The 13,008-nt window shown below is 39.9% G+C and overlaps 1 protein-coding gene across 1 annotated transcript in view; it reads right to left on the reverse strand.

Annotated features, from left to right (window-relative positions):
• Positions 1–13,008, reverse strand: part of NHSL1 (NHS-like 1) — a 73,096-nt gene that overhangs the window by 28,441 nt on the left and 31,647 nt on the right. Inside the window, exons 4-6 of the mRNA XM_005859135.2 lie at positions 11,361–11,553; positions 6,811–6,942; positions 3–1,485 (exon numbers count right to left, since the gene is read on the reverse strand). Of these exons, the coding sequence (XP_005859197.1) occupies positions 3–1,485; positions 6,811–6,942; positions 11,361–11,553 (1,808 nt within the window). The remainder of the gene's footprint in view (positions 1–2; positions 1,486–6,810; positions 6,943–11,360; positions 11,554–13,008) is intronic.

The raw sequence follows: 13,008 nt of genomic DNA on the forward strand, positions 1-13,008 counted from the left end.
GCTCCTCCAGGTCGCTGCAGGGGCTCTGCGAGGGCGACAGGCCGCCCTGGCCCCGGAGGCTCAGCTGCAGCGAGTGCTGGAGGGAGGCGATCAGGCTCTCGTTGAGCACCTGCCCGTTGGCCTGGCCGTTCTTCTTGGGGACCCTGCGCAGCGAGTCCGTCCGAGAGGGGGGCAGGGGCGGCTTCTTTGCTTTCTTCAAGGAGATGTTTCGAGAATGGGATTTGTCCCCCTGGTTCTTCGGAGCTCTTCCATCAAAAACATTGACCACGCTGTGCCTGGGGTTCCCAAAGCCATTGCTGCTGTTGCTGCTGCACAGACTCCCGGGCCCGGGCCCAGCATCGGGGTGCACAGATGCGTAGTAGCCATCGTGGTCCTCTGAGTACAGGGACCTGGCGCCCTCTCTGTGGCACGTGTGGTCCAAACTGCAGCTGCTCATGTTACTTCCAGGAGTGGAGCAACCAGGAGTCGCCACGTGAGGCTTCAGGGGGGATGCCCGTCCGCTCCCCGAGGCACTGTATTCCCAGGGCTCCCCGCCACCATGCCCCCCGCCTCCCAAGTAACTGGGCTCGCTCTGGCCGTCCACGTCCTGGGGGTGGGCTGGGAAGTTCGGGTTCCTTCTACAGGTATAGGCCATGGCTTGGGACCCGTTCTCCTGGTTTGCTGGGGTGTTGAGGGAGACTGCCGAGTCACAGAGGGCCAGGAGCGTGGCTGCCCTGGGCGGGTGGGGGTCGAAAGCCCGCGAGACGATGGTGGAGGGGCCCTCACTCCAGGAACCACCGGGAGACGGGCGGTCGCCTTCACCAGAGTGCCTGGGCAGCAGGTGGTCTCTGGATCTCACCTTTGTGTGGGAAGAGGAGCTGGTCATTCTGTCCAGCTGCCCCAAACTCTGAGCAGTCTGGATAGCAATAACCTCTGAGGAGGAGGAGAGGGTGGCGTTGGGGATGACGCTGGTGCTGTACGTCCCGTGGGGAGACACCACGCACGCTGGGCTTGCTCTGTTTTCACTCTCAAAGCGCCTCAGCTCCTGAGACTTGGGCCTAAAAAGCGTTCCAGTCCTTGAGGCACCTCCTAACTGCCCTGGGTTTTCGAACGGGCCATCCAGGTCTTGCGCGGGGCCCGGGACGCCCGTCCGGGGCTCCAGGGACTGAATGCTGGCCCTCGCTCGGGATCGGGGGAGACTGTGGAAACCCGCATCGGTGTTGAGGCGAGAGGGGAACACGATGCCCGCAGAATCGCTCAGCACAGACATGTTCCCGGAGGAGCCTGACAAGTGGCTCATCTGGGCGGCGATGCCCTGCCCCTTCTGGGCCCTGATTCTCCGCATGGAAGGCGGCACGACCTTCACCTCCTCCGTCTGACAGCTGGAGTCCCGGGTTTCCGAGCGCTGCCCCGCAAACCGGCAGCCGCCAAGCCTTCCTAGTGTGGAGCAGTGGTCGGGGGCGTACACCGAGTGACCACCAACACCATCCTGGCCGGTGCCAGAGGCTGCAGATAAAGCAGAAGGAGGCTTGTTACCTAAAACTCGGTCTCTTAGTTCATTACCTGAACCCTCACCTCTTTCTGACTCCGCTGTATTTAACATAACACACACACACAAACTTCTCTATTTCATCTAGTTTCTTTCCTCCCATAGGCACCTGAGTGAGTTTAAATAGTTACCAAATAGCTCCTAAAATAAAAGTACTTATGAATTTCATGTACTTAATTTGTACTTCCAAATCCTCCTATAGATTAAGTGCTGCATATAGAATTCTTAGGTACCCCCTTTGAGATCAAGGCTGAGAGCTCTGTGGAAGGTTTACTTTTCAAGTAACCTTTCGGTTTTGTAAAGATTTCAAAGTAGCCAGTCACCTACGAGGCGCCTGCCCAGAGCATCTGTCTGTCATTCAGGGACTGACTTTTCCAAAGACAGATGAATGTAGCAGTTCAACAACAGGGCTCCAAAGATACCATTTATGAAGGATATGGGTATAAAACAGTGTTAATTTCTGTGGCAGAAGAAAATCCTAAGAAAAAGAAAAATGATTTATAGGCCCATCTGTGTTTCAAACATTTCTATTATCCAACTCAAGCCATTATCATCTGTCTGTCAGTGACATTCAAAATTCAACAGCAATCTGTTGTGTGCTGGTAGGGAAAAAGCAGCGGGAACTGATCCAGTGAGCGTTTCCTCAAATTAGCGTTATTCATTTCTTGGAGCTTTACAAAAAGAAAAAAGCACAAGGAAGGCCAAACAGAGAGGGAAGTGGAGGAGAAAACACCTCAAATGTAGATAACAGTTAGATTTCAAGTACCTAGGAAAGAACAGAAGCTTTAAAAAAAATCATGAAGGCAAAATGTACAGAGAAAAAAATCAATTCATGCAGAGTGATCATTAGGACAAATTAAGTCTTGAAAATTAGTAGCAAAACCACAGTTCTCTCTGGACAGTTCTCACCCAGCAAGGACCCGAAAAGAGCTCAAGCAGGGGCTTGCTGAGTGATGCTGGTTGGACACCCACCAGCACCACTGCTCACCGGCAAGCACACTGGTGGCGATGGGATTCGGGAGCCCTCCCTCCACACCCCACATTAATCCCCGAGTGCAACTAAAGCCTTGTGCTCATCCAAACAGCAAAGCACTTAACTAAAATGGCAGCAATGTTCCTGGTACAAACCACAAGAAGATGTCACCCTGTGGAGGCAGGCACCCAGCACAAAGCCCTTCCCTTCATGGTGCTGATGGAGAATCATTTTTGTGCTCGTATCTCTACCCAACAGGATCCATTTCCTTCTCCTTCCCCTCTGCCAAGTACCCACTCACTAAAGATACACACAAACTCACACACGCACACTCACACATATGCATATGAGGTTCTCCCTTAGAAAGAGCAGGAGCAAGCAAGAGGGCAGGACAGAAGAAAAATCCACTTTGAGGAAAGAGAAACAAAAGGTACTCGTTTTGCCATTTGGTACAAGTATAGAAGGTGGGAGCCTGGCTGTATGGCTCTATCAGTTTGTACCAGTTTGATTCCAAACATTCAAGATACCTAGTCTACTCAATGATGGGATTTAATATCCTTTCTCCGCCCCCCGCCCCCAAAAATTATAGTAGTTTTTGCATGGGATCAATGGTAGATTTTTAACTGTCTCTAAGGACCATATGTCCTGCTTATTTCAGGTTACAATTTTGAACGTGAAACCATTCTAGGCTTCTGAAAATGGGAATATAGCCACTTCTTCCCCATCTACAGCCAAGTACAATTTTCTTATTAAGATAACACTATTTTTCTAAAGACCTTTAAAAATGGAAAAACTCGTATATATTTTAACAGAGAGGCCACCAAAATTCTAATCCCAAAACAGGTCCTCCAATATTTTCACACTACAAAAAGTATCACAATATTACAGATTCAGATGCTACATTGATTAGAATTAAAGATCAAAACCAGACTACAACAAGAGAACTACAAACAATTATAAACAATCAGATGCTGCTAAAAATATTGATGGGATTTATCTGATTTAAAACTATAGTGTAAAGAAATAATTATGTATATATTTTTTTACTTATTATATAATACTATAAGGATTTTTCAATTCTTAAAGAACACATGTAATCAAAGATAGAAATAGACTAGTTAATTTTAAGGTTTACATAGGATTTTTAAAAAGTCTTATCAGCACCTGTAACTAATATATTATTGCATGTCAAGTATAATTGAAAAATAAATCTTAAAAAGTCTTGGTAGGTCTTTAGTAATGTTTTTAATACAAACTATCAGAAATTATTCAGAAGGAGATTCCTTTAAATGAGGCTTTTTCTGCTTGGGAAACACATATTGGGATAAGTTCCAGAAATAGCCAAATATAATTACACATCAACAAAATAATCCTATCTGAGTCTAAAAAATAAAAGAAACTTCACAATAGGGAGTTCAAATATATTTCAATGTATTGTTTAAGATAAGATTAAAGAAAAAAATTAAAATTTTATCCAATTTATTTAAATGGAAGGCAACAAATAATAAGTCATCAAATATACTTTGGAAGTAAATAGAAAATATTATAACCTTGATTTTAAAGTGTTATATATTAGCTAGTCTCTAGAGTTCATTTACGTATTTTGAAGTAAAAGCTGCATATAATTAAGCATAATATAAATATAACTCTAATTCTAAACACACCTCTGGTTAGATTTTTTAAAAATCCAAAGCCCTGGCAGCCTGGGTAGTGTTTAGTGGACAGGGCATCTAGAAATTCCTAAAATGAATAAAGAAAAAAATATGATTCAATTTTTTCCCTAAATGTTACTGCATCCAGATGTTATTTTTCCCTTATTCTATCCACCATTCCTTCCAACTAGTCTACCTATAAAACTAGTCATTGTGCCCTGGCCAGTGTGCACAATGGTTAGAGCACTGGCCCTGCACCAAAGGGTTGTGGGTTCGATTCCCAGTCAGAGGCACGTACCAGGGTTGCAGGTTCAATCAGGGCAAGTGTGAGAGACAACCAACCGATGTGTCTTTCTCACATCAATGTTTCTCTCTCTCCCACCCTCTTTCACACTCTCTAAAAATTAATGGACAAAATATCCTCGAGTGAGGATAAAAAAAAAATGAGAGTCATTGTCTAATTGTCTTTTTTTTTTTTTAACTAGTTCTAACTTAGATATAGCTGTCTCAGATGACCTCCAGCTGTGATCCAGGTCAGATCATTGACTGTGCAATGACATCAACTGCTGCATATCTGGCAACAATCACAACATTGATGATATGGGGAAAGCTATTTTCTTTCCTCCAGCCTTAAGAGTGGTTCCATGTCACATGCCAAACAGAAATAAACATGAGCTCCAGGGGCTCAAACATTCATTTAAAAAATATTACAATGACAAAAGATATGAGTTACCAAGCTGGCCAAATCATTCCAGTGAAGTCAAAGAGGCAAGTGAGGGATTGGCCCATAGTGGTTGGCTCAGTAAAAAAAAAAAATGATAAATGTTCATAATTCTGAAGTTCTGGAATTCATATTACATGCATATATAGATAATTTATACTGAATACTTAATGTGCATGTGCATCTTATCTGGGCCAAACTATTCTTACACCCTTTGCACAAAGCCATCCAAAACCTAGCTTTCCAACCAATTAAAATGTAGCCTACTCTTGAAACATCAACCTTGTTATCTTACAAAGGGTCTATCTTTAAAGTTGCTCCTTTTGGTTAAGACACAAATGTTACCTGAGTCCTGTAAGAGATTAGCTCATTAAGCACCTACCGACATACATGTACATATTAATTTCTCAAATTAATTAGCCGTCATCTAAAAGAGAAAAAAAAGTTTGAAGGAACGATACAGGAGGACTGGCCACTAAAAAAAGCAGCATGTGGGGGCATGAACCAAAGGCAGACCGCACAATCCTGTGGGTGTAATCTTGCCTTTGTTCTAACCCGTGTTATGGGATAAGACGAGCACCTGGACGTCATCTGGGTCACTGGAGCTACCTAGAGCAGAAGCAAAGCTCTGCTATTCTTGTCTCGTTGCTGCAGTCTGGAAGGCAGAGCATACATACTGGGGAACTGAATGGCAGTCAAAGAGGAAATGTCACGTAAAGAAGAATGAGCAGGGGTGCTGGAAAAACATACATAGGAACAGTGTCTATACCCCTGGAAGCTGAAATGCTACCTAAAAGTGCTAAAACAGGCATACCACTATGGCTAGGATACATTCATTTTAACTAAGAGGCAAGCTCAGAAGGAAGACTTCTGAGTTTCTAGAGTAAAACCTTTAACAATAAATGACAGTAAAAACATCAGGTGAAAGTACTCATAATGAAATAAGTCCAGAGGTTGGCTGAAGAGAAAGGCACGTTTCTAGAAGGGTAGTATTAAGTTCCCTACAGTAATTACAAATAGCACCTATTATGCTCAGAGTAGTACCAGATACCGAGGGCTTCCCTTATATTAATTCATTAAATCCAAACAACCCTCCCTTGAATGAGGAAGTAGACTCAGAGAGGGGAAGGGACCAGCCGGAGGTCACCCAGAGAGTTAGTGGCAGAGGTCGGGTCCACATCCAAGCAGCCTGGCGCCAGAGTCCCTGTGCTGACCCAGTCTGCCTTGTTGCCTCTGCAGACATTCCTGATGGGCCCATTAAAAAACAGAGAAGAAGTGAAGATAGAAAGAGGAGAATGAAGAGATTATCCACAGTGTATATACAGATAAGCAGAAACAAATGGATAAGTGAATAATGAAGTAAACAACCTCTCCACTAGCTAGTTTTTTTTATTGTGTTTTTTCTGTTTTTATCACAGGTTGAAAAATACTGACCCAAAATCTATGAAGTTGTTTCACTGGAAGTACAGAAATGCACTATCCAACCTAAATGACTATTTTCTATCATGTAGTAGTTACTAATTATCCCCCACTGCTGTCTCTTTGATGACAATGCCACCGATATTGTCAGTATAACTAATGAAGTCCATATTCGTAACTTGAAGTTCTAGAATGAGTTTTCAGTTTTATGAAAACTTTAAAATCTAAATGAAAAGTAAATTTCATTGTGGCAATTCCCCACTGTTCAAATTTCTACCATCCCAGTGAACAGTTTTCATATTAACTTCTCGTTTTACCTTGTCACCAAAATTCAATACATCATCTGCATGGGGTGTTAAGATTTGTACCCAGTGCCTCATTCAGATAAGAAGCTGGCCCTTTGGGGCACCAAATGGCTATCAGAATGTATCGATTTCATAAGCATCACAGATGAGGTTAGCATAGGAATGCTGAGCAGCAATGAGGGGCAACAGAATACAGTTCTGATGAGCCATACCTAGCTCCTTCTGTATGTTGTCAGGGACTCCTGTAATAGTCTTTCTCCTTTTGACTTTCTTCGGTCGTCTTACCAGAGTGTCTGTGTAAATTAGAGACCGCCGAAGGCTGGCCTGGCGATCGAAATTCTCCCCTAATGTAGGGTAGTAGAACAAGCAAAGCAATGTTATTTTCAAGCAAGCTGACACCATGCACTTTCTTCCAGAAGCTTGTTGTCAAATGCTAAGAAGGTATTAATAATGATGTTAGCCAGTCATATGGTGATGAATGAATGCTGAAGGGCAAAAAAGGAAGGAAAGCACATTATCATCATAAGGCTCTTTTCCAATTTCTCTGTGTGTGTCCTTCCAAAGGAAGCACCTGGATCTCATTTCCAAATGAGCTGGAGTGGAAAATGCAAATTTGTTAACAACAAGCCAGAAGAGTGATTCTGCATTATTTTAAACATGAGTCATCTGGGAAGTGTTTCACATAGGTCCTCTGGTCTCAGACATCACTCATTACATCAGTGTGCATGTGATGATGGCAATAAATGTATCTTAATCATTTAGTCAACTCCAGAGACCATCACAATGTCCCATCCTATGTGATGAAATAGATAACTTAGTCAAGAACTCTCAGATGAGGAGTTTTTCTTCCAGTCAAGGAGGCCAACAATTTGGACAGACTGCGGAAATGGGCTGTGGGGTGTGAGATACTATAATGAAAAATAAAAGCCTTATAATGATAAAGTACTTTTACCACAATGAGACCCAGTAGCACTGCTGTTGTTAAAGCTGAACTGCTTTAGTTCACAGTCACTTGTAATAGTTGATATGAATTTAGATATTCAGGTAATGCTGCAATCAATCCCCAAATGTCAGATCCACAGGACTTCTTTCTCTCGAGAATGTGAGCTTGTGTGATTGACACACAATGGGAAAACATTAAAAAATAAAGTATCAGTTTTTGATTGGTCTGCTTTAAATGACTTGCCAGCTTAATTAAAGAAAGCTTTATAGCACTGACCTTGTCAAGTGGTTATCTCCTCAAAAAGAGATTTTAAAAATACATATATACACACAAATTATGTACTTCCATCATTCTTTTGTTGTGAGAAAAGTATAAAAGCATTCTCTCTTTTTAGCAATATTGACACATTCAAAGTGGGTATTTTGTGAACAAGGTACTTTCTATTGTAATAGCAATAAGTTGTAAATAAAACTTTATCTAATCAAAACAGACAATAAAAGAGCTGAATGATCAAACTACATTTCACCTACTAAGGAACAAACTTCAACTTGAAAATGCTTGCCTCTTTGTTCCTAATGGAGGAAAACAGAAACCATTGAGAGAAGACCCTGAAACACCAGAAGGTACCATCGCTGTAACAAACGTGTCGCTCTATGCAACAACATAAAGGTGTTTGTAAGTGGCAAGTCATGCCTTCAATGGTCCATTAGTTCCCTGCAGCAGAGGGGAAAATACTTCCTTGTATCAAGGCATTAAGAATGGTTAAAACATTAATAGATAGTTGCATTTAGTCTCCAGTTTTGCTTCCTAAACAAAAACAAAAGATAAACCACTCAAGCTCCCAGGAAATTAATAAACAAACCATGAGGATAGACATCACCATTAAAGATGTCAAACTCGCCCTAGCTGGTTTGGCTCAATGTTCAGAGTGTTGGCCTGTGGACCAAAGGGTCCCGGGTTCGATTCCAGTCAAGGGCACATGCCTGATAGATTCCCAGTGGGGGACGTGCAGGAGGCAGCTGATTAAAGATACTCTCTCATCATTGATGTTTCTATCTCTCTCTCCCTCTTCCTTCCCCTCTGAAATCAATATAAATATTTTGGGAGAAAAAAGTTATCAATTAAATAAATAAAAATAAAGGCGTCAAACTCTCCATCTTGCACTGTTACCTAAAAGGACTGTGATCCCTGCTGGACTATACATTTCTTGAAGGCAGGGCCTACGATTCATGTCAATGCCTGACACAAAGTAGTTATTCAGTAAATACTAAATATTCAGTAAATATCTGAGAGGAATTGAATCATTCTCTTTCACTGAAAAATGGCATTAGTCAGTCATGCTTACTACTTAGAAATAAATTTTGCTGGCTCAAACATCAATACAAAGTCAGTTTGTAAAAACTGCTTAAGTATGTTTACCCACTCTTACTTTCCAGGTGGAAGAGTTGTTATCCCACATGGCAGATTATGAAACATACTCATATATACATTTTACTTTGAACATTTTTTTCTCTTCAACATTTAGAACATGCTGAGTCCCATAGAACTACAACTAAAGGGGTTAAATTGGTTTTCAAGCTTGCAGCTCATTGCGCTTATGTTCTACCTCTATGCCTGGTGGGTTTTACTTTTGATTTGAAGTAATATATTTGTCAGCACTTTTCCCCCAGCTGAACCTTACTGAAAATCAAACTAGAAGGTCAATGTTTACCCAAATAAATGAGCATTTGACAATTCCCAACAGGAAGGTACATTTTTATCTCAAGAGTCATCTGGGGCTTTAGAAACTGTCATTTAAATAGTAGGAAACTGTCTAACCCATGTCAATTCAACTACTAAAAGTGACAATTTTTAATTTGATGCCTTTTAATACCAGAATTATAGAAAAACTACTCCCTTTATGAAATATATGTATGTGTGTGTGAACACATGTATCCAGAAAGTGGATCAATACATATGTAATTAGGAATTATATTTAATTTCTACATTTCTAAAAACATTAATCACACAAAAATAAACTGCATTTTGATATAACTCATATTGCTCTTTTTTTGGTCATTAACCTTTCTTATGTGGCATTCTGAAGGCCTCCTTCTAAACTTTATGTAATTCATATCAAACGGGAGAGAATTAAAGCTCAAGGAAAGGACACTGTCTCCTGTTGTGACAATGCATTTCATTGTAAATAATTCATTACTCCTAAAATTCTAGTTACTCTGCTTTAAATTTACTAATGTCACAATAATATATTTTATCCTAATTCCATTATGGATTGTCATATTTCATAGCACAATCTATTTATAATATTATTCCTGAGGCATTTAATCATACATAATTACATTTCTGCTGCATTTAATCAATCAAATAATGTAATGCATATTCTTACAGAAAATATGCACCTATGTATTTCATTGAGCAATAAACATTATACTTTGTTCTGAAACATAGCTACTTATAATAATAATCTTTAAAAAAATATGATCTCTAGGTGAACAAGAATCATATTCAGAAAGATCAATGATGTTATCTGCAAAGAAAATGGATTAAAGTGCCATGATATTCTTCCTTTAAGGCTTATGCACAATAAATGTGTGAAATGCACATGGAATTTAAAATAATTCATGCACTTATTTATTACATTTCTCTGGAATTCAAAATGAGTTCTAAAAGTAATTTTTAAGTGCAAGGTTTTTAAAAATTCTCCAATAACTATCAAAATGTCATTAGTCCTTTAAAAGTTAACCAATGCCATGGCAAAAAGCTTTCTAATGGCAGTCAACAGCAATAGTCTCAGAAATGCAGCAAGTGTGCTATGGTTTTCACCCTAATTTTTAATGAAAACTCATCCTTACTGGTCACCTGATTTCTTTTAGATTCTAGCCCTGTAAGCCTTGCTTTGTATGGACTGATAATCAATGATGATGATCGGTACTCTGTTTCTTTCTAACACACAGTCCAATGGCTGAAGCTATTAACTCTTAACACATCTATTTTGCACTGTGTACATGCCTACCAATGTGACAAAACAGGAAAATTTTGTTATTTTTAACAGCTCATCTAAGTTTGTGAAATACTGACTTTGAACTTCATGTACCTTGTAATTTGTCACCTTTAATTATCACAGGTGATTAAAACTTGACCATACTATTCTAAAAGAACTTGAATTTTACATGTGGCAACTAATATTTATATTCTAAAAATTTATATTAAAAATGAACTTTTATTTGAAGATTGTAGAATTCAAATTTTAGGGATCTAAATATAACTTTATCACCCTATTGAGTTTTTTAAAAAATATGTTTTATAGTTATTATTGTTAATTCACTTGATATTTTTATTTCAAGTAATTTTTCCCTCTTTTACCTGAGAAAACAAAAAGGTAAAATCTATCATTAAGAAATACCACAAAATTGTTATTTCTTTACTTTTATAAATATTACTTAAAATAGCCCTTTAGGAAAAAAAATAACACATAATTTTTCTTATCCAAAATCACATTTAGAATATGTCTCCATATAATCAAAATACTTTTTAAAGGTAAGTCAATTGAAAAAGACAGGCTTTAAATGAGTGGCAGGACCATGGAGTTCTTCCACATCAATCTCTGGTGACACAGTCTTCTAACTTAAAAGCAATAGCTATTTTACATGTACACGCACAAATATGTTTTAGTATTCCCTTCATTAAACAAAGGAATATACACATATTACAGCTTTCCCTCTGATGCATAAAATGCTAAGTGCATATGACAACAACAACAAAAAGCCACAGCCATTCTCCGGAGTACATTTTGAACCTTGTCTACACAGCGAAGCATACCGGTTATGTTAATAGGAACCACATCAGCCTGGACTGTCTGGGCGTGCAGTCGCATCTTCTCTTCTGGTGTTGGCAAGGGAAGAGACTGGGCCCAGTTCGTCTGAGTATTAAGATCAGGGAAGTCACTTGAGGTTGGCGTTTTAGGTCTCCTGATGGAAATATGTCTTTCCTCTTCCGAGGAGGAGATAGAACCCTGTAGGGGGAAGCCACAGTGTGTAAAGAGCTGACAGAAACATTTTTTAAAAAAATTTAAACTGATTTGAAGCAAAAAACAAACAAACAAACACCTGGTCACATTTAGGAAGAGAAGCAATGGTTTGCAAGAACTCTGCTCAGCATCCTGAGCATGACCCGTAATATTTATGATTCGCAGAGGCCAGAGTCCCTAAACCATGACTGCGAAAGGTTTTGCTGACCCACAGAATCTTAAGTTCTTCCTGTTTCCTGTGGTCAGAAGATTATGGATTCAGTTTAACATAAGAAGCCCAGAGACACAACATGGCTGTGACCATCAATTTCCATTTTTATTAAAATGTAGTTTGGCTCAAAATAATTTCTAGCCTCAATCTCATTTCCTTTAGGCTCTGGCCTCAAGGGACATTTCAAAAATGATAGAGCTATTGTTGTTCGACTACTTGTGCTCTTCTGAAACCATTTATATGGAAAAATATCCGTGTGAAATTGTTTACTTATAAGAAGCTGACTAAAGCTGTGCTCTGAGCCTTATCAGAATTCCATGAGAACATTTCTAGCAGTGTCGGTTTTGATACAGATTAACATCCTAACTGGGGACCGTCTTTAATACCGTTCCTCCCATAACATCTTAAAAAGTGTAAGCAAGAAAGCTGTTTTGGCAAGCATCTGATGATGGCCCCATGGCAACTGGGTTGGTGAGAAGGAAGCTCCAAGAATTCAAAAGAAATACACTGTGTTCAGGCACAACAACAAAAAGGGGTAATTGACTTTTGTTGGGAGATGGCAGTTTATAATAAGAATAAATGTATAAGAACAGTTCTTCAAATTGAAAGCATTTAAACTACCACCTATGAAAACAAGGCACTTAAAAGAGTTTTACTTAAGAATAAAAAGTCAGTGAATCTTCCCAAGGGAACACCTATAAAACCCGGACCCAGGTCACTTCAGCAGCTCTCCTCTCTCTCAAAGCAAGGGTAACTGCTGTCCTGACTTCTAACTCACAGCGTCCTTGGCCTGTATTGAACTTTCTGTAAAGGAAAAGTTCTGCAGGTCTCTTTTGTGACTTCTTTCACCCAACATTTCATTTGGAAAGATTGATACTTTTTAAAAAAATACATATTTTTTATTGATTTCAGAGAGAAGAAGGGTGAGGGAGGGAGAGATAGAAACATCAATGATGAGAGAAAAATCACTGATCTGCTGCCTCCTGCACGCCCCCTGCTCCCCAAATGGGGATCGAGCCTGCAACCTGGGCATGTGCCCTGACTGGGAATCGAATCATGACCTCCTGGTTCATAGGTCAACACCCAACCACTGAACCACACCAGCCAGGCAAGGATTGATCCATTTTTAAAAAGCATAAGTTGATGCCTTTTTGGATTAAATACAAGTTTTTAAGAGGACATCAATAAGAAATCTATAGAAACTTATCATTTAGAAATCTCAAACACTT

Source organism: Myotis brandtii, unplaced genomic scaffold (assembly GCF_000412655.1).
Source record: "Myotis brandtii unplaced genomic scaffold, ASM41265v1 scaffold123, whole genome shotgun sequence".
NCBI lineage: Eukaryota > Metazoa > Chordata > Mammalia > Chiroptera > Vespertilionidae > Myotis > Myotis brandtii.